Source organism: Pelobates fuscus, chromosome 1 (genome assembly GCF_036172605.1).
Source record: "Pelobates fuscus isolate aPelFus1 chromosome 1, aPelFus1.pri, whole genome shotgun sequence".
NCBI classification, from domain to species: domain Eukaryota; kingdom Metazoa; phylum Chordata; class Amphibia; order Anura; family Pelobatidae; genus Pelobates; species Pelobates fuscus.
In genome coordinates this window covers 496,395,661-496,415,638 of record NC_086317.1, presented here as the reverse complement: position 1 = coordinate 496,415,638, position 19,978 = coordinate 496,395,661, and the positions used below count along the sequence as shown (strand labels likewise).

The window sequence follows — 19,978 nt, the reverse complement described above, 5'->3', positions numbered from 1 at the left end:
CTATATATGCACAAGCTGGTAGACCTAGGCAATACATATTGTGGTACAGCATTTTATGACTACCATAGGTGTTTTTTTTTTTGTCCAAACACAGTGGACAATCACTCTCATGCTCCAGGCACTAGCACCTCTGGTAGAACGGAGAGAACTACCAGAGACAAATTGGGTCGTCCTATTATCTTTTTTGGCAAATCCCAGATTTGCTACAATTTTAATGTGGGTACGTGTAGTTACAGTGCATGCAGACTGTTGCATACATGTTCAAAATGTTTCAGGGCACACGTGCTAAAACCATGTGTCCCAATGAAATGTACCCAAAACCATACTTAACGTCTGTAAACATTAATGCATTTTCAGCACGACTGACTCATCACCCTTCCAGACATTTAGTAGATTTCCTAATTTCTGGATTTTCAGAGGGCTTCCATACAGGTATCGTACATATTCCTTCAGGGAATCTAGAATGCCCTAACTTGCAGTCAGCACAGCAGAACCCAACGGCTGTAAACACACTCATAGCCCAAGAAACTGTTTGGGCCTTTCCAATCTCCACCATTTACAGAATGGCGCACAAACCCCATTGGAATTGTCACAGGGACATCTTCCCTCAAACAAAGACTAATCATAGACTTATCGGCACTGCACACCTCTACTACCCCAAGTCTCAACTCATACCCTCTGATGAGTTTCACCTACAAAACGCCACCATTGATCATGCCTTTACAGCTATCACTCAAGCAGGGGTTGGAGCTTGGTTAAGTAAGACTGATATCATTAACACTTTCAAACTGCTACCAATCCACCCTACACTCTGGCACTTACATGGCATTAAATGTGGGTAGGATAGTTACTATTTCTTCTCCCTCTTAACTTTTGGGTCAAAGAGTAGCCCAAAAATCTTCAATATATTCTCTGAAACTCTTTGCTGGTTGTTAATCCAGATGCCCCACAGTCATACACTATCTAGATGACTTCTTGCTGGTCGAAGAGAACACCTTTCCCCCTAGAAGCCTCAAGGAAGCCATTAGTCTGTTTGACCACTGTTCTGTTTGCACCCAGCCCCAGTATCCCCTAAGAAAACTGAAGGCCCAGACACTATCATCACATTCCTGGTCATATAACTTGACTCAGCATCCATGCAAGCAAGTTTACTACAAGACAAAATAGGGAAAATTCTCAACAACATCAATCACTACCTCCTGCTTGGTACTTGCAACCGCAAGGAACTACAATCCCTTTTAGGTTCCTTAAATTTTGCCATGCGCATCATACCACAAGGCCGCACTTTCATATCCAGACTACTTTGCCTTTTTCTACACATCCGACATGATGATCATAGGCAGACCTGCGCATGTGGAAGAATTTCTTAATCACATGGAATGGTAAAAGCATGTTCCTCCCAGGATTGTCTGACACTTCACCAACCATATGGTCAGACACCATGTCTACCACGGGTTTTGCAGCAATCTATGGGAACAAATGGCTTTGGGGCAGTTGGCATGTAGAAGTCCAAGATTTTGAAGGTTTTTCCACTACCTCAGTTCTTTTTTGAGATCTACCCTATTGTGGCATAGGGTCGTTTATGGTCAGGGTCATCAGTCCATTGTTACTCAGACAACCAAGCCACATGCCATATCATCAACAAGGGCCGCTCATAGTCTCTAACAATCATGAGATTTCTAAGGAAACTCACTTGGTTGGTCGCATGTCACAATTTCTTTGGTTTGCGTTCATGTACCAGGCATTTGTAACATAGCCGCTGACAATTTGTCTCCATTTAAATTCCAGGCATTTCATCAAGCGCTTCCTACAGCCGCTCAAGCAGCCAAAGCCACTCCATCGTTCCAGCATCTAGTCATGGATTGGACATACTCATGCAACATAGCAGGAAACTGTCCCAATTAGCACTTTCATCCAATACTCGTAGGACGTACAACAGAGCCTTCACCTTGTTTAAAAGATTCCAATTGGAACACGACATATCTCAACCTTTTGCTTCTTTTTGCCATCTTAAAGTGAAACTATCTTACAACACCATAAAATTATATTTGACAGGCATTCAACACCACATGCTAATCCTATGGCCAAACAACCATAGCTTCATGTCATCATACCAGATAAAGAACATACTCCAGAGGTATTCAGAAATCAGTTCCCCCACGTACCTATCAGAGATTACCAATAGACAACCAACTTTTCCAATCCTTATCTGACCTATTAGATTTACAACCATTTAATTCTACTACCAACAAAGTAATTAAAGCACCCATGTACATAACCTTCTACGGCTTTCTCAAGCCAAGATAGTTTACTACCATTACCACCACTCAGACAGATCTTCCACGATCCCAGCTATGTAAACACATGGATCACTACATATTGGCTCTACCACATTCCAAAACGAGCCAACACGCACCACCAGTAGAGATAACATACTATCCTACCCACAATAAATGATGCCCAGTTGCGGTCCTAGATTCATACCTTCAAAACCCTACTTCACAACCATCACAGCCATTGTTTTTTAGTACAAGGCTCAATGCTTACTACCGCTACATTCATGAGATATGTCAGATCTCTGTTAACCAAGCTAGGCCACAACCCTTCTACCTACTCGGGTCACTTCTTCCGTATAGGGGCGGCCTCCACAGCCTCCAGCGCTAACATACCGGTGCACATTATCAAATCTTCTGCTTACACATGGTACATACCCAAACCAGTACAAGAAATACGAAATGCATTTAAGGAAATGTCTGGTTAATTGTATATATTTGTTGACTGAATTAAATCTTTGATTATTCACTTTTGCCCTCTTTATTTACAGGCCTACCGTATCGTCGGTTCCGGCACACCACAACAGACTTGCTCTTTAATACTACCCTACGCTTATACTGGAACTTTAGTCCTTATACAGCTATGTGCCCCTAACACAAATATATTTAATACTTTTTTACTAATGAAACATTTTTTTGGGAGATTAACCTTCAGCCTGCCTGTGGACGTATTATCTTAGACAGCCTTGGCACCTTGCTTGTGAGTGTGATTTCACCATTATTTACTATTGATTGTTATTTTACAGATTACACTATGCATGGACATTCCCAAGTGCTGCATTACTATCTATGTGTGGATATCTACTGTGTCACTGTCTGTAAAGTATATTTTATTTCCTGGGTGTTGTAAATGAGAGGCAGTATTTGTACTATAACTTGTTTATCCATATATCCGTTATAGGTGATTGGGGAAACACCTGTGGTCATATACACACCTATCTTTATATATTTTTAAGCGCCCATTCACCCACTGATTATCAGGTTGGGTGAAGATGTACCGCTGATTACACCATTCTCAGAGAAGCCCAAAGAGTGCTTTTCTGTGAAAAGACTCTCCCAAACAAAGAGACCATTCTCTCCCTACGAGCAAGGGGAATCTTCGTTTGTTTTTGTATGGGAACTCCCGAAACGTCAAAACTTTACCCCGATGGTGATTAGGCTAGAATCAATGGATCTGAGTGCTATAATGACAACTTGGGCGCTCAGGTCCAGGCTATATGGGTATATAGAAAGCAAGAGAACATTTTGGCCTCTATGTCCAAACTAGTTGGACATAGAGACAGGGGTAAGTGTGGTGGTATCAGCTCCACCTATGGGCTTGAACCCTAAGATTCTAATACAATTGAAAATGAGGAGACAGTGGCCCCCACAAGGGGGGTCTCAATACTGATATATTTGCATCAATAGAACCAAAATGAAAGGAATACTTAACAGCTGAAAGAGGTTCCCTCCAGGTTTTCTACTGTATAGGAGGTCTGATGCCCCACAGTTCAAGATATTGTCACATGTATCCAAAAAACGAATAACTTTATTTGATTCTATACAATAAGATGCAATGTGATCTTTCGTTGGGTGGCAAACAACAATATAATAGAAAGTCTCTGCCTACTCTTTCCCCATCAAATGGTCTCAGACAGCGATAAAGAAATATACATGGTTGGTTTACAACTTATTAGGCTGCTAAGATCAAATACTAGGGAGATATATATATATATATAGAACATGGTAGTATATACAGTATCAGTACCAGTAAATCAGTGCTTCTATAGTGATCCCTCTTTCGGTATAAATAGAAGGAAAATAAAAAGAGAAAAAAGGGTTGGCTTCCATGCAATTATTCAAGTTAATTACTGAATACTGCAATTAATCCCTAAGTCTCCTGAAAAAAAAAACCTTCTAATGCTCACTCTTTGTCTATTGCTCCCAGTATACTCAGCCATCCAGTATATCAACTATCAGGAAAAGAACAAAAAAGAGAATATCTAATAATGGGTACTAAGTAGTGAATAGTGCTCCATTGGTGAGAATATTAAAATCAGAGAAAATAACCTGACGTGCGTTTCGGTGTAATGACCTACACCTTCATCAGGGAATAACCTTACCTACGGCTGGCTCCAGATTTGATATGTCTATGGACCAATCCAATCCGATCCTCATAAGTCACGCTGTGTATTCCTCCATTATTGCTCATATCAGGTGCGGTAAGGGGGCGGGACAGTGGGGTATGACGCGGTTTGATTGACGGATAAGTCCCTCCTCTGTTCCGTGTGATTTCTAAAAATATATTTTCCTCGCCTATCCTATTTCTTAGGGGTGTGCGCTTCATAGCTCCTCCCATTATCTTGCATGATATAATACTACTAAGTAATCGAGTTATATTTATAAGGATGCAATTCTATAAACCGATTTGCCAGTGAATCCATAAATTCCCACTACTGTTGATCCAATATTGTAAGGTACTTAGAGCTTGTACATTTATGTCTTTCTCAAAGATCTGCCTTTTCAAAGTTAAGCAGATCTGTTCAGTTCATAGGAAAATAGTATTTCATTATATATTGGGGACTATATTGTTTAAAAAGGCCTTTTCATTGGGTATCGTTCATCTAGTGCCATCTAGTGCATTGTGTTGGAAGTGGTGCCGTCGGCCATCTTGGTTCGGCCTCGTGGCTTCCACCTATCTGATATGTGCCCAGGAGTCGTTTGTCGGTGAGTGCTCTCCTCCAAAAGGCAGACCGGGATGACCCCAACCGGTCCAAAGGGGGGGGAACGAGGGCCCAGACGCAGAGATCCATGCTGTTTTGGCAGCGGGAGAGCGGCCGCCTCTCCTGCGCCTGCCCTGCTTGTAGGCCTCAGTCTCCTGTTGGGCGAGGGTTGCCCCCACTGCTGCTCGGGTGGTATAATTTTATGCCGCTTGAAGTCACCCCTCATTTGATGATCTTTCTGCTTCGCTGAATTGTCATTAGGGTAGTAAAATTCTACAGTAATCATTGTATTCAGGAAGAGCTGCTGAGGTTTTCTTCCTCTCAGCTCTGCAGTCAGGCCCCGCACCCCAAATTGAGTTCCTGTTTAATTCTCAACAACGTAGCCCCGTCTCGTGATTGGAGGGGAACTGTTATATTCACACTGGGGATTGCTATACTGGGTTTTAATCACTAGTTCTTCTAAGAGTTGTTCCTGCTACACTCTCTGGAGTAGAAGAGGACTTTCCCACACGGTCCTGGATGTCAGAGGTTGGACCAGGGTGGGAAGAAGACGGCAAAATTCCAGTTAAGATACGGCGGTTGTGGAGTTCAGTGCGGTGCTTATAGTCCTCGGCGTCAGCTAGGAAGCATCTGTTGGTGGAGGTGCCCAGTCAGGGTGCCAGGTGATCCATTACAAGGGGGACAGCACTCCTGACCCCAATGGTGCAGATGGAACCGGATCTACAGGTGTGCTGGACAGCCGGTCCAGATCCCCAACTGAACCCGCAGAGGCTTTCTTCCCTCCCCAGCCAATTCCCAGAAGAGCCCTGGGGTTAGTGGAGTGGATGGGACTACCATACCTACTGACCCCCTTCCAGCAGAAGACCTGGCATCAGGGAAGAGCGCTGCTGGCCCCTGCCCTACCTGCCCCCTTTTTACAGGGCATAACTATGTACCCATCACCCCAGCAAAAGCACTGATAACCGGACAGAGTGCAGTTAGCCTCTGCCCTCCCCTGGTCATTGATCCACAAGCTAGCAACTCACCCCATTACCCAGCTGCAACGCTGGCTACAGGACAGAGCACCGCTGGTGTCTGCCTACCAAGTAACTACACCCCCAAGCCAAAGAGCAACAAAGGAACTGGGAGTACCAGAGGCCCACGTAGCCCTTGGGGTCGTAGGGACCGAGACAGACTATAGGAGGCACCAGGTCCAGTTATTGTTTGTTGTGGGTGGGTCACTCGACTAACTCAGGCACCGACCGACAGGAGGTCAGGTACCTGGTTATTCTCCCCTTGGGAGGGAAGATATGTGGAGAAAGAAACCTTGCCACTTGTACTTGGAGGTGCCTGCTTGCCAGCCTCCTGCCCACAGACTATGGGCCCTGCAGGGAAACCTGTAAAAGACTACCGAACTTGACTGACTGTTAGCACTGATTTCCCTGGAACTGTTTTGGGCATAGGACCATGTGCACGGTCGGTCAAAACTATGATTTCTAGGAAATTCCTGAACCCCTAAACCAATCTGGGTGATTTTTGGATATGTTGTTCACCCACATCGGGGCTATTAGGGGAGGTTTATGGGGTTGTATATGTTTTTAAGGTACTTTTGAGGGTTTCATAAAATTGTATGGCTTTCTGTGCTTGGAGATAATTGGGTTAGATTAGTACAGTTCCTAATTCAATTATCTCCCAAGCACAGTGGAGGGATTCTATTGTTTGTGTATGGGAGTGTGTAACAAAATCCCTACAGTGATTATGGTGTGGTTCTCCTTTCTGATATTTTATTACAACAAAGGACCCGTCCCTGGACTTCGTTTTTCCCTTGTCATTGCTTGGATTTTATTTAAGGTACTGGTTCTGCCCCTTTAAATTATATTGGAACAGTTCTACACTTTTGAAGTGGCACTTCGGATACAGTTGAAGTGCTGAAGTAGTCGAAGTGTCTGCCATTCGACATACGAACACGTGGCAGCGCCAATTTTAATTCAGTCGAACTCGTTCAGCTGTGTTTTGTCGCCGAGTTCATGGAACTCAAATCAGACATGCGACGGCACGAACACCGCTGAACTTTACTGTGAAGAATCACCCTCCATTCATTCAACTATTTCACTCCCTGCTACTGTATTCGTTAGATTTATTACTTTTATTACTAGTTCATTCGTTACTTTCTATTTGTCAAAAGCCCTTGTTCGGTAAAATAGCTATTTTACCGAACGAGGACCACCCTGGGTAGCAATTAGAACTTAGAATCTTGTGAAACCGCAAGTTAATTGAGTGCTCCTGGGTGGCCGCCATTTCGGGACCCGAACACGTGGCGAGAACAATGAATGGCGGCCATCTTAAACTCCCGGATGGCCGGTCAGCAGGACTTAGGCGTCGAGCGCCTTGAACTATTTTCGGCATGACCCGGTCCCCCATGCAAGTCCCATCTGACTTATTTCCACGAACTTGACACGAACGGCGTTCGGGAAATTCAAAGTACCGAATGAGGGGAGCACTTTCCATGAAATCTCTGCATTCTAACCCAGGTAGTTTTCGTGTAAATTGACACAAACAGAGACCGGCTCTGAGCCCCAATTTCATGGAACTCTAAATCGGATACCAACACGCGGTGAGCCGGTCAAACTTCAACACGACGCGACACGAAAACTACCAAACGGATTTTCGTGCAATTTAAGTATGTTGCTCCCCAGACCATCAGCTACCCAGGTATGTAATTTATATTGATATGTGATATGGAAAGTATTGTTTTAAAAAATTGTAAACTGTAAATGTTCTGGCCAGTAGATAATTGAGTTTAGCATGCTGCTCAAACCCAATTATCTAGCCTGGCCCATAGGAGGAGTTTTGTATTGTATAAATTGTGTGCCCTGTGTGCCAGTAAATCAGTCTTGTTCCAGCATTAAGCTTTGGCTCATGTGTGGATTATTTGGCGATACCAGCGATATTTGTTCCTGTGGATTATTGGAGTTATTCTGCTATTGGGAAAAGGAATACTAGATGGTGATACTGATTTACTACCGTCACATTTACCTTCTCCAGAACTTCGACGCTTTGATGGGAGTTGAACAGCGTTCGACCATACGAACGGCACTTTAACTATGGCTATTTGCACGAACGGCCCTGTTCGTAACTATTGGCAATAGACTGGCCGCACAACCAAATTCTCTGGAACTTTTTGGGGCATCATATACAAAACAGCATCGGCAATATGCTGGAGATGTGGCTTGGATAGAGGCACCGTGTTCCAAGTTTGGTGGGACTGTAGGGTAATTAAACCGCTGTGGGACACAGTGGCAAAACCGGTGGCGGCACTCCACCTAAAGGTACCATTAGAACCTGAGGCTAGAAAACTCTGGCTAGAGTTTTCACCTAGCGTGGCGTTCCATGAGAAGGCCTTGGTAGCACTCATTGCCCGTGCGTCTAGCGTGCTTATTGCTCTCAACTGGTAATCTAACCTATGTCCCAAGGAAATAATGCTGATAGACAAGATAAACCTTAACTACGCATACGGGCCTATGGCTATCCTCTCACCGAGCGCTCCATTCTAAAACAATGAAAATCTGGGAACCATGGGAGGCCCTGTACCCTTTACCGCATAGGGCAGGTGAGCCTAATTTTAGCTAGACTCCACAGGTCTAAAAATATAACAACAAAAAAAGGAATACCAAAGAGAACACAGAGGACCCACACACAAGTACCACACTGCTGGGGCACAATGGGGAGTGGGGGGAGCCTGCAGGGGCTAGAATTGGCAAGTCATAACCTGTCACGTATTCATCTGCACACAAAAATGTGGTTAATGGCATTTACCGTCCTAACAGGAAAAGTTGTGCAGAGCAGTATTACGGTCCTGACAGGAAAAGTTGTACTGAACAGCAATCATGCACATGGAAACCTGGTAATTGCTTTTGGGGTCAAAGGCCGGTCATGGCCAATCAGATCCACAGGAGGGTTTGTGCTGAGCAGCATTCATGCACATGGAAACCTGGTAATTGCTTTTGGGGTCAAAGGCTGGACACAGCCAATAGGATCCACAGGAGGGGTATTTAAACCCAATTCTCCTTTTGCTCATTGCTCTGTCGTGGTTTCATCCTGATGGTTATCCAAGAGTGCGTTCCTCATCTTGATTTTCTGGTATTTGACTTTGTGACAAACTGCCCTTTGTCACTGGTTTTGTATGTGACAAACTGCACTTTGCCCCTGGCTTTTAGAGGAGCCTAATTGTCAGCCTCCTGACTTATGACTATGCCCCTGGGGTGTATGGCCCTTTAAAAACAGTATATGGGCATATTGAGACTTTTTGGAACAATGTCCCTTTAAAACCGTGTCCCCAGACTGTGACAATACTTTGCTCGTGTCTTTTTCCCTTATGATTCGGTAAATGGGGCTTATCGAACCAACTATCGAACAGGCGGACCTTACTCAAGTGGAGTATGCCGCCAATTTACCTCCCAGGCTGGTGGTTAACCGTAGATTAATTGTCGAACGCTGGGTGGCCGCCGTTCATATAGTCGAACACGTGGTGGCGAATACATGGCGAACTCATGGAACTGAAAACGGCTACAAAACGGCACGAACATCGCTGAACCTTACCTTCGACGGAAATCAAAGTGCATTTGACTATTCGAACACCATGTTAAACTGGGCTACTTGCACGAACGTTGCCGTTCGTGCATTCGTGCATGGTCTCTTTTTCTATGTGAAATAGGACTTCCATTTATCTTTTGAACCACTAGACCAAATTATATGATTTTTGGATATGTTTGTATACTAATTATGCTGATTCAGAATATGCGGAAATTGCATGTATGGTTTGGAATTTATGAATATTGTGTAAAACTGTATATTTTCCAGCCTGTGATAATTAAGTTAGCCCATTGTGTTTTGTAATTATAATACAGGCAGAGGGGAGGGTTTGTGTGCCTTTGCTGGGAGTGTCTGACTGTACTGTTCTGTTTTGATTGGCTATTGTAACTGCATGTCTTGTGTACCACCAGGTCCACGTGGATGGTAACCTGGTGGGAAAACTTGTATAAAAGAAAGTCCTTTGGTGCTCATTAAACAGTTCTACTTGACCCTTCAACTCGCAGCCTCAATGTCATTTGGGTTTTGTAGCGGAGAGCTGGTTACAGCAGGGCTTCTTCTCTGCTGGTTACTCCAACAGCTACTCAGGAACAGGCATGTTACTTCAAGAAGGCAGGCATAAGCAAGAATAATCAAAGAATATCCCATCACCCTTCCCATTAACTGAACGACACTCAATATTAGGAGCAGAACTGAAACTTTAATGGCCAGGCTGGCCTTTTATGCAGGTTTTTCCCAAAATGTTACCACCCAGGTGGACCTTGTTGGGCACAGGCAAAAACATTAAACAACCAATAACCACAGGATCAGTTAATCAGTCACTCCCATACATTGCATACAATCCCTCCCCTCAGCTTAGAAGATAATTGAGTTAATTACTGTATCAACTCAATTATCTCCAAATGGAAAAATCTAAATTTTCATACATTTCCAGAAGTACCCCAAAAACACATCATACTCCCACAATTCTGACATCCTCTAATAGCCCTGATCTGAGGGAGCAACATACTGAAAAATCACCCAGATCGGTTCAGGGGTGTGACAGCTTTATGGAGGTCTTAGTTTTACCGACTGCACACGAGGTGTAAGCCGAAAATAGTGTCATGTGTTTGGGCTGTGCGGTCGGTCTTCTTTCGAGAGTCTGAAATACACGAAAGGGTATAGAAATGTGGTTCGTGCCTTGGTTTGTTCAACTCATCTTGTTCCCTTGAATTTACAAACTTACACAAGAATGGAAGTCTCTGCGGTGTTCGTGCCGTTGAGTGTCCGATTTGGGTTCCAGATACTCAATGACCAAACACCACTGGTATAATTCGTATTCTAAGATGGCCGCTGCCACGTGTTCGTATGACGAATGGCAGCCACCCAGGAGATCACCCAGGGAAAAAAAATCCCTTTTCATGGAAAAAAAAATCACTTGTCATGTCTATATATTTTCAGTATTTATAAGCAGAACACAAACTCACTTAGATTTTGTGACAAAATACCCTTTGCCACTGGCTTTTGGAGATGCCTGCTTGCCAGCCTCTTGCCCTGTGACTATGGCCCCTGGAGTGTATTGCCGTTTAAGCACTCTATTTGGACATATTTAATTTTATGACACTTTTACTGCACCTTTAAATCCTATGGGAAAGGATCTGTGCTTTTGAAATGGCACTTCGGATGCAGCCGAAGTAGTCGAAGTGGCCGCCATTCGACAAATAAACATGTGGCGGCGGCCATTTTAATTCATTCAAACGCGCTCAGCGGTGTTTGGTCGCCGAGTTCATCGAACTCAAATCGGATACGCGACGGCACGAACACCGCTGAACTTTTCCTTTTCTGGGACTTCAATACTTCGACGGAAATCGAAGTGCATTCGAATATTCTAACGCCACGTTAACATGGGATATTTGCACGAAGGGCACCCACTCGTTCATTCGAATGGAACTTAGCATTTGAACTATGTGAAATAGACCGACCGCACAGTTCCCAAATCTATGGAACTCTTTTGGGCATGAAAGCCATGCTTGCGGTTGATCAAATATTACTTCCACAGAATTTGTGAACCCCTGCTCTGATCTGGGTAATTTTTTGATATGTTGTTCACCCAGATCAGGGCTATCCATGGATGTAATTTATGGGGTTATGTTGCTGTTTTGGGGTGTTTATGTGTGTAGCGGACTGGACCCTGCACCAGAGTCTGCCCCAGTTTCCTGGAGGGGACTGCTGGCTCGCCTCCTGCCCAGTGATTATGGTACCGGGAAAATTGGACCCTTTAAAGAACTGCATTTGGACATATTGTACTTTATTGTACTGTGCTGGCCTTTTAACAACAGTGAAGGGAAATACTGAAACTTTTTTGACACTTCCTCTTCCCCTCCCCCGGATCCATTGTTCTCCAGCAGGGTGTTGTCCCTGGGACACTGCCAGACCAGTGGGAACTGGTCTGAGCAGGAAAAGCCATGCTTGCAAGTGAAAACAAAGGACTTCGACCTAACCGTTAAACCACTGAACCTATTCAAGTGAATTTTGGATATGTTTGTCCCCAAGTTATACTGGTTAAAATAATATTTAGTTTTAGTTTTATGTATGTACGATGTTAACTCACAAAGTTATAAAAATTTACAAAAAGTAACTTTTCAGCTTGGAGATAATTGAGTAGATACAGTAATTGACTCAATTATCTCCTAAGCAGAGGGGAGGAATATGCTGGGTGTGTTTCTATTGTCCCATTGTGTCTGATTGGCTGCTGTACTTGCATTGTATGTGTTGTAATGTGTTTATTGGTTGTTCTGCAAAACCCTGTGGGCAGTACTATGTTTTGTGGATTGTGAATAAAAGAGACTGTATGTGCCAGTACAGAGAGTTCCTGTTTTTACCCTCAAAGTGAAGTGTCGTCTCATTATTGGGGGAGGATTTATTGTATGCTGTTCCAGTTTGACTGCTAGAAGTGTAAACCTATTCGTATGGTTTCCTATTCAACTGTCTACAGCATTCATATGCTTGAGAGGATTTATATGCTTCTTCGGTTCGGTGATTGTGGTGTCTGCTGCAGTGCTTGGAGTCCTCAGGAAGCGCTAGGAGCATCCATTAACGGAGGTACCCAGTCAGGGTGCCAGGCGATCCGTTACAATGTGTTTTGGGTAAAAACTGTATATTTTCTGCCTGTGATAATTAAGTTAGCCCATTGTGTGTAGTAATTATATCACAAGAAGTGGGGAGGGTTTGTGTGCCTTGGCTGGGAGTGTCTGACTGTAATGTATTGTATTGATTGGCTGTTGTAACTTTGTGTCCTGTGTACCACAAGGTCCACGTGGGTGGTAACCTTGTGGGAAAATGTGTATATAAGAAAGTCCTGTGTGCTAATTAAACCAGTTCTACTTAACTCTCAACTCGCAGCCTTGACTCGTGTTTGGAGGGGACAGCTATAATCACTACAGGGATTGCTATGCTCTTCATATTCCCTTAGCTTCACTGACCTTGTTAGAGCTCTTGTTCCTGATCCTGCTGCACTCTTTGGGAGGAAGAGAGGTTCCCCCACTGGAACCTGGAGCCTTGTCGTAGGCCCAGGGTGGGTAGAAGACAGCGAGACCCCAACCCAACAATGGTGGTTTGTGGGGTCTGCAGTACTTATGGTGTCTGCGGTGCTGATGTTCCTTGATGAGCTCTAGGAGCATCCTTTCTACGGTCCAACCCTCAGCTAGCCTGGGGCAACCGTAACATATTTATATCAATTAATGTAAGTTTTAGAAATACACACATGGTTTAAAAACAACACCTAACACTCATCTTGTTCCCTTGAATTTACACAAACCTACACAAGGATGTCTCTGCGGTGTTCGTGCCGTTGAGTGTCCGATTTGGGTTCCAGACACTCAATGACCAAACACCGCTGGTATAATTCGTATTCAAAGATGGCCACCGCCGCCACGTGTTCGTATGACGAACGACAGCCACCCAGGAGATTGCCCACATTCCATTTATAATGTAATATTATTTGAGGGAGTATGGTTTCTGCCATTCCTAATTCTCATGGTTATGTTTAATAGACAAACCCTTTTTGATATCTCTCCTTTCATTACTTATGCCATAGGAAACATTAATATTGGTTGATGGACTCCCTATATGCATTTCAGGTATCTGTGTTGTGATGGGATCTTATTAAACTGAACCTGTACAGCAGAGGCTACCGAGTCTTTATGGATGATTGTCCAGACCAGCTAGGTGGGGAGCAGGCCAAGCTGTTGGCAGCTAGGGAAGGCCAAAAGTCATATTACATTTCATAGCACTATACAGAAACTATAGGCGCTACGGAATTAGTTGGAGCTATATGAATGGACATCTCACATTGTCCTTGTTTATCTCTGTGTTCTGGTATTCCGTCCAGTGTTATCTACAGATGTTTTACCATTGCCACTTTCCCTTTCCCTTTCCTTTTATTAATCGCCATGATGTGATTTTAAGTAGATGTTGTGAAGTGTGGCTTCATAGCATAATAAAAAGGGGTGGAGCTAAATAGTCTGGGATTAGAAAGAGGAGGATCGGGCTGCTTTCTTTTTGTATTTTTTTGTATTGAGGTAGACTAAATAAAGTGTTGGTACTGGATCGGAGGTTAGAGGAGGTGGGAACAGCTGGGGAGAGTATTCTGCTCAGGTAGGGTGGAAGCTTCTCAGAAAAGCTCTTAAACACAAGGCTGGAAAGATGAAGAGTGCGTTGGGATTCCAGCGATAGTCAGTTTAGCTTTTTTAACATGTCACAATGGTGCGTTATGGAATGTGTACTTAACAGAATGTGAAGTTTAACACTCCTGATTTTCAGGATCCGGTGGCCAAGCCTCACCTGGATTACATCTTCTATGAAGCCACAGATATCCCTCCGAAGGAAGGAGAGCAGGTTCTCACAGATCATGGATCCCACCAATGTGGTCAAAGCTCCAAATCTACACATCCAGGACTCAGTCTGGTGCAGGCACCTCTCCACTGCCTTTCTCTCTGCCTGGCCAGTGGGGCTCATTGCATCCTTCTGCAAGGTTTGCACCATGGTATAGGTGTCATCTTTCACCTGAAATTAATGAGAGAGGAAAATGAGGGACTAAAATCGAGTAATATTAGTGAGTGAAGTGAAAGAGCAGACAGGGTGGGCTAAGAGGCATGGAAACTAGAGGAAGTGCTCGCATACAGGGTGGGCTAAGAGGAATTGAAATCAGAGGAAGTGCTCGCAGACAGGGTGGGCTAAGAGGGATTGAAATACACGAAAGGGTATAGTGAGTGCTCGCAGACAGGGTGGGCTAAGAGGAATTGAGATCAGAGTGAGTGCTCGTAGACAGGATGGGCTGAGAGGGATTGAGATTAGAGGGAGTGCTCGCAGATAGGGTGGGCTAAGATGGATTGAGATCAAAGGGAGTGCTCACAGTACAACCCTAAAACACAGAGTTTAGTATAGCAAGGAATGGACTAAATGTCTTCCCGGGCCTTCGAATGGCCGGACGTAACGTAAGACAAAATAAAGCATAGTTGAAATATGAGCCAAGGTCAGGATAACATAGAGACAATGAAAACGGTAACAATCAGAAGGGCAAACAAGACAGGCAAGTATTAAAGAGAAACTCAGAGTCAGGAAACAAAGCCAAGGTCAATACCAGAATACAATACTAATCACAAAGAACGCACTAAAGGGTACTGGGAACATAAACCCAATAGGGCACATAATCTAGGGCCAGGTAAGTTTAATTAGTTCTAGTTTTATTTTTTATTTGATTGGTCCACATCATGCCTGCGCCCCAAAACGTGTGTGAATGATGGCGCCGGAATGACGTGGGCCAATGGGAGACGACGGTGATCTTAGGCTCCCATTCCCCCTTCAAGAACATGCTCGCAATGCGAGCAGCATTCCCAATTATATATGGGCCGCGTACCCGATCAGACTTTTCGGTGCGCACGGCCCGCCAGGATCCAGGAGTATTCGGCTTAAATGTATGACCCCTGCCGGCACACAGACCGGGTAAGTACCATTACACAGACAGGGTAGGCTAAGAGGGATTGAGATCAGAGTGAGTGCTCGCAGAGTGGGTGGACTAAGAGGGATTGAGGTTGGATTCCTGCAATGAGAATGTCTCTATCTCTGCTCAGTGTGAGCATAACTCTTAACTTTCCCTCTGACTCCCTATATGCTTTCCAGCAGGGATTTTGGTATCTGTGTTCCTGGATGTTTTGTCCTGGGATCTTCTTAAACTGAACCTGTACAGCAGAAGCTGCCAAGTCTTTATGGATGATTGTCCAGCCAGGTAGGGAGCAGACCAAGCTGTTGGCAGCTAGGGAAGGCCAAGAATCATATTATATTTCTTTTTATAAGTGAAATATTTTATAGCACTATACAGAAACTAAAGGTGCTACAGAATTAGTAGGTGCTATATGAGGTGACCGATCACATTGTCCCTATGTACCTCTATGTTCGGGTATTCCGTCCAGTGTTATCTACAGATGTTTTACCATTGATGGTCCCTTGATCTCATCCCAATGCCATTTTCCCTTTCCTTATATTAATTGCCATGATGCAATTTTATGTAGATTTTGTGAAGTGGGTGGGGCTTCATAGCATAATAAAAAGGGGTGGAGCTAAAGAGTGTGGGATTAGAAACGCTGGCAGAGTGTAGCGGTCCTCGTGCTGGCTGGGATCCTCCCCTTGAGCACTCCTGCCTCCAGGCGAGCCACGTGCGGCTCAAAACACTCCTGGTGGGCCCGTACAGTATTAAGAGCACGTTCTTAAAGGGTAAATGGGATTCTAACCTCGCAGTCGGCTCCCATTGGCCCACATCATTCCAGCGCCCATCTGCACACACGTCTTGGGGTGCCGTCATGACATGGACCAATCAAATTAAACATAGACTTATTTAAACTTACCTGGCTCCAGATTATGTGCACTATTGTGGTTTCTTTTCCCAGTACCCTTTACAGGGGCGTACCTAGAGCATGTGGCACCCGGGGCGGGTCCTGGGTTTGGCACCCCCCCCCCCAAAAAACAAAACAAAAACAAAAAAATACCTACTACATTTTTAAAATGTGTTCTTTTTTTACATTTTTTAAAATGTATTGCACAAATTTGTAAACTTTTTAAAACCCCTGTCACTTCTACAAAATCCCTGCACCCCCTTACATACAGTTACAGGCAGACAGTCACACGCACACAGTCACATGCAAACAGTCACACATATAGTCACAGGCAGTCATACACACAGTCCGTTACAAGCAGTAACACACAGTCACGCACACTGTTACAGGCAGACAGTCACATATACAGCCACACACACACACATTACAGGCAACATCACACAGTCACAGGCAGACAGCCACATGCACACAGTTACAGACAGGCAGTCACGCACACAGTAACATGCAGACAGTCACACACACACAGTCACACACAGTCACAGGCAGTCACACACACACGGTTACAGGCATGCAGTCACACACACACACACACACACAGTTACAGGCAGAGAGTTACACACAAACATACATACACACATACACACACCATTACAGGCAAACAGTTACACACACACAGTTACAGGCAGAGAGTTACACACACACATACACACATACACACACCATTACAGGCAAACAGTTACACACACACACACACACACACACATTACAGGCAACATCACACAGTCACAGGCAGACAGCCACATGCACGCAGTTACAGACAGGCAGTCACACACACAGTAACATGCAGACAGTCACACACACACACAGTCACGGGCAGACAGTCACACACAGTCACAGGCAGTCACACACACACAGTTACAGGCATGCAGTCACACACACACAGTTACAGGCAGAGAGTTACACACACACATACATACACACATACACACACCATTACAGGCAAACAGTTACACACACACAGTTACAGGCAGAGAGTTACACACGCACATACACACATACACACACCATTACAGGCAAACAGTTACACACACACACACACACATTACAGGCAACATCACACAGTCACAGGCAGACAGCCACATGCACACAGTTACAGACAGGCAGTCACGCACACAGTAACATGCAGACAGTCACACACACACAGTCACACACAGTCACAGGCAGTCACACACACACGGTTACAGGCATGCAGTCACACACACACACACACACACAGTTACAGGCAGAGAGTTACACACAAACATACATACACACATACACACACCATTACAGGCAAACAGTTACACACACACAGTTACAGGCAGAGAGTTACACACACACATACACACACCATTACAGGCAAACAGTTACACACACACACACACACACACACACATTACAGGCAACATCACACAGTCACAGGCAGACAGCCACATGCACACAGTTACAGACAGGCAGTCACACACACAGTAACATGCAGACAGTCACACACACACAGTCACGGGCAGACAGTCACACACAGTCACAGGCAGTCACACACACACAGTTACAGGCATGCAGTCACACACACACAGTTACCGGCAGAGAGTTACACACACACATACATACACACATACACACACCATTGCAGGCAAACAGTTACACACACACAGTTACAGGCAGAGAGTTACACACACACATACACACACCATTACAGGCAAACAGTTACACACACACACATTACAGGCAACATCACACAGTCACAGGCAGACAGCCACATGCACACAGTTACAGACAGGCAGTCACACACACAGTAACATGCAGACAGTCACACACACACAGTCACAGGCAGACAGTCACACACAGTCACAGGCAGTCACACACACACAGTTACAGGCATGCAGTCACACACACACACACACACACAGTTACAGGCAGAGAGTTACACACACACATACATACACACACAATTACAGGCAAACAGTTACACACACACAGTTACAGGCAGAGAGTTACACACACACATACACACATACACACACCATTACAGGCAAACAGTTACACACACACACACATTACAGGCAACATCACACAGTCACAGGCAGACAGCCACATGCACACAGTTACAGACAGGCAGTCACGCACACAGTAACATGCAGACAGTCACACACACACAGTCACAGGCAGACAGTCACACACAGTCACAGGCAGTCACACACACACAGTTACAGGCATGCAGTCACACACACACACACACAGTTACAGGCAGAGAGTTACACACACACATACATACACACATACACACACCATTACAGGCAAACAGTTACACTTACAGACAGTGTGGGCTGGAGGAGGACTGGATTCATTGAAGTCCTTCCCTGGCTGGAGCCTGTTAGTTCAAGGAGCAGGGATTTCTTCTTGCTGCACCTCCATGTTCAGCAGTATCAGCAGCGGGTAAGGGCTGTTTTAAGCCCCACCCCCGCTCTCGGATTGGCTCCGTCCCCAAATGGTCATAGCCCCGCCCCCAAACTTCTGTGCGGCCACTTCAGCTTGCTTGTCTCTGCCTGTGAGCTGCCATGGGGCACAGCTCACACGTCCTGGGTTATGGCACCCCCTACCTGGTGGCACCCGGGGCTTAGCGCGCCCTCCACCCCCACTTAGTGATATAGTATTATATTCTGGTATTGACCTTGGCTTTGTTTCCTGACTCTGAGTTTCTATTTAACCCTTGCCGGTCTTGTTTGCCCATCTAACTATTACGGTGTACCCGACTCTGGCTGTCTCTCTGTTACCCTGACCTGGGCTTGTTTTGTGACTATGTTTTACTCTCTGTCTAACACGTTTATTTTCCATTCTCTGTACTCTGCGTGTTAGGGTTATACCTTGTGACACAGAGGTGTCTGAGGATGTGAAAATGATAAGGTGCCTACTTGGGAAGGTGAGTGGCATAGCACAAGGTATGTATCCTTACAATTTCGGGTGATAATAGTCTAGCTTACCAATTTTAGGATTTGGGAGACCAGACTCAGGAACTTGTAGAGTTGGCTTTTGGCTTCAGATTTTGCCAGACCGAGTGCAGTCTGCATCTCCTGGTATGAATAGTGAGCAAGATGGTGCTGCGGGAGCCATGCCACTCTAGACAGCTCCATCAGCAATCTGTGAAAGGACCAGAAAATGCATCAAAGAAAACACCTGTATGGTTACTGTATGGTTACTTTATGACGGTTACTGTGTATTACACACTGTATATATACTATAGGGAGCCTGTATGATGGTTACTGTGTATTACACACTGTATATATACTATAGGGAGCCTGTATGATGGTTACTGTGTATTACACATTATATGTACTATAGGGAGACTGTATGATGGTTACTGTGTATTACACACTGTATATGCACTATAGGGAGCCTGTATGATGGTTACTGTGTATTACACACTGTATATGCACTATAGGGAGCCTGTATGATGGTTACTGTGTATTAC

At 44.7% G+C, this 19,978-nt stretch overlaps 1 protein-coding gene across 1 annotated transcript in view; it reads right to left on the bottom strand.

Annotated features, from left to right (window-relative positions):
- Window positions 1–19,640, bottom strand: part of LOC134586278 (dynein heavy chain domain-containing protein 1-like) — a 153,749-nt gene extending 134,109 nt beyond the window's left edge. Inside the window, exons 1-2 of the mRNA XM_063441766.1 lie at window positions 19,491–19,640; window positions 14,426–14,647 (exon numbers count right to left, since the gene is read on the bottom strand). Of these exons, the coding sequence (XP_063297836.1) occupies window positions 14,426–14,647; window positions 19,491–19,640 (372 nt within the window). The remainder of the gene's footprint in view (window positions 1–14,425; window positions 14,648–19,490) is intronic.
- Between the last annotated feature and the right edge of the window lie 338 nt (window positions 19,641–19,978).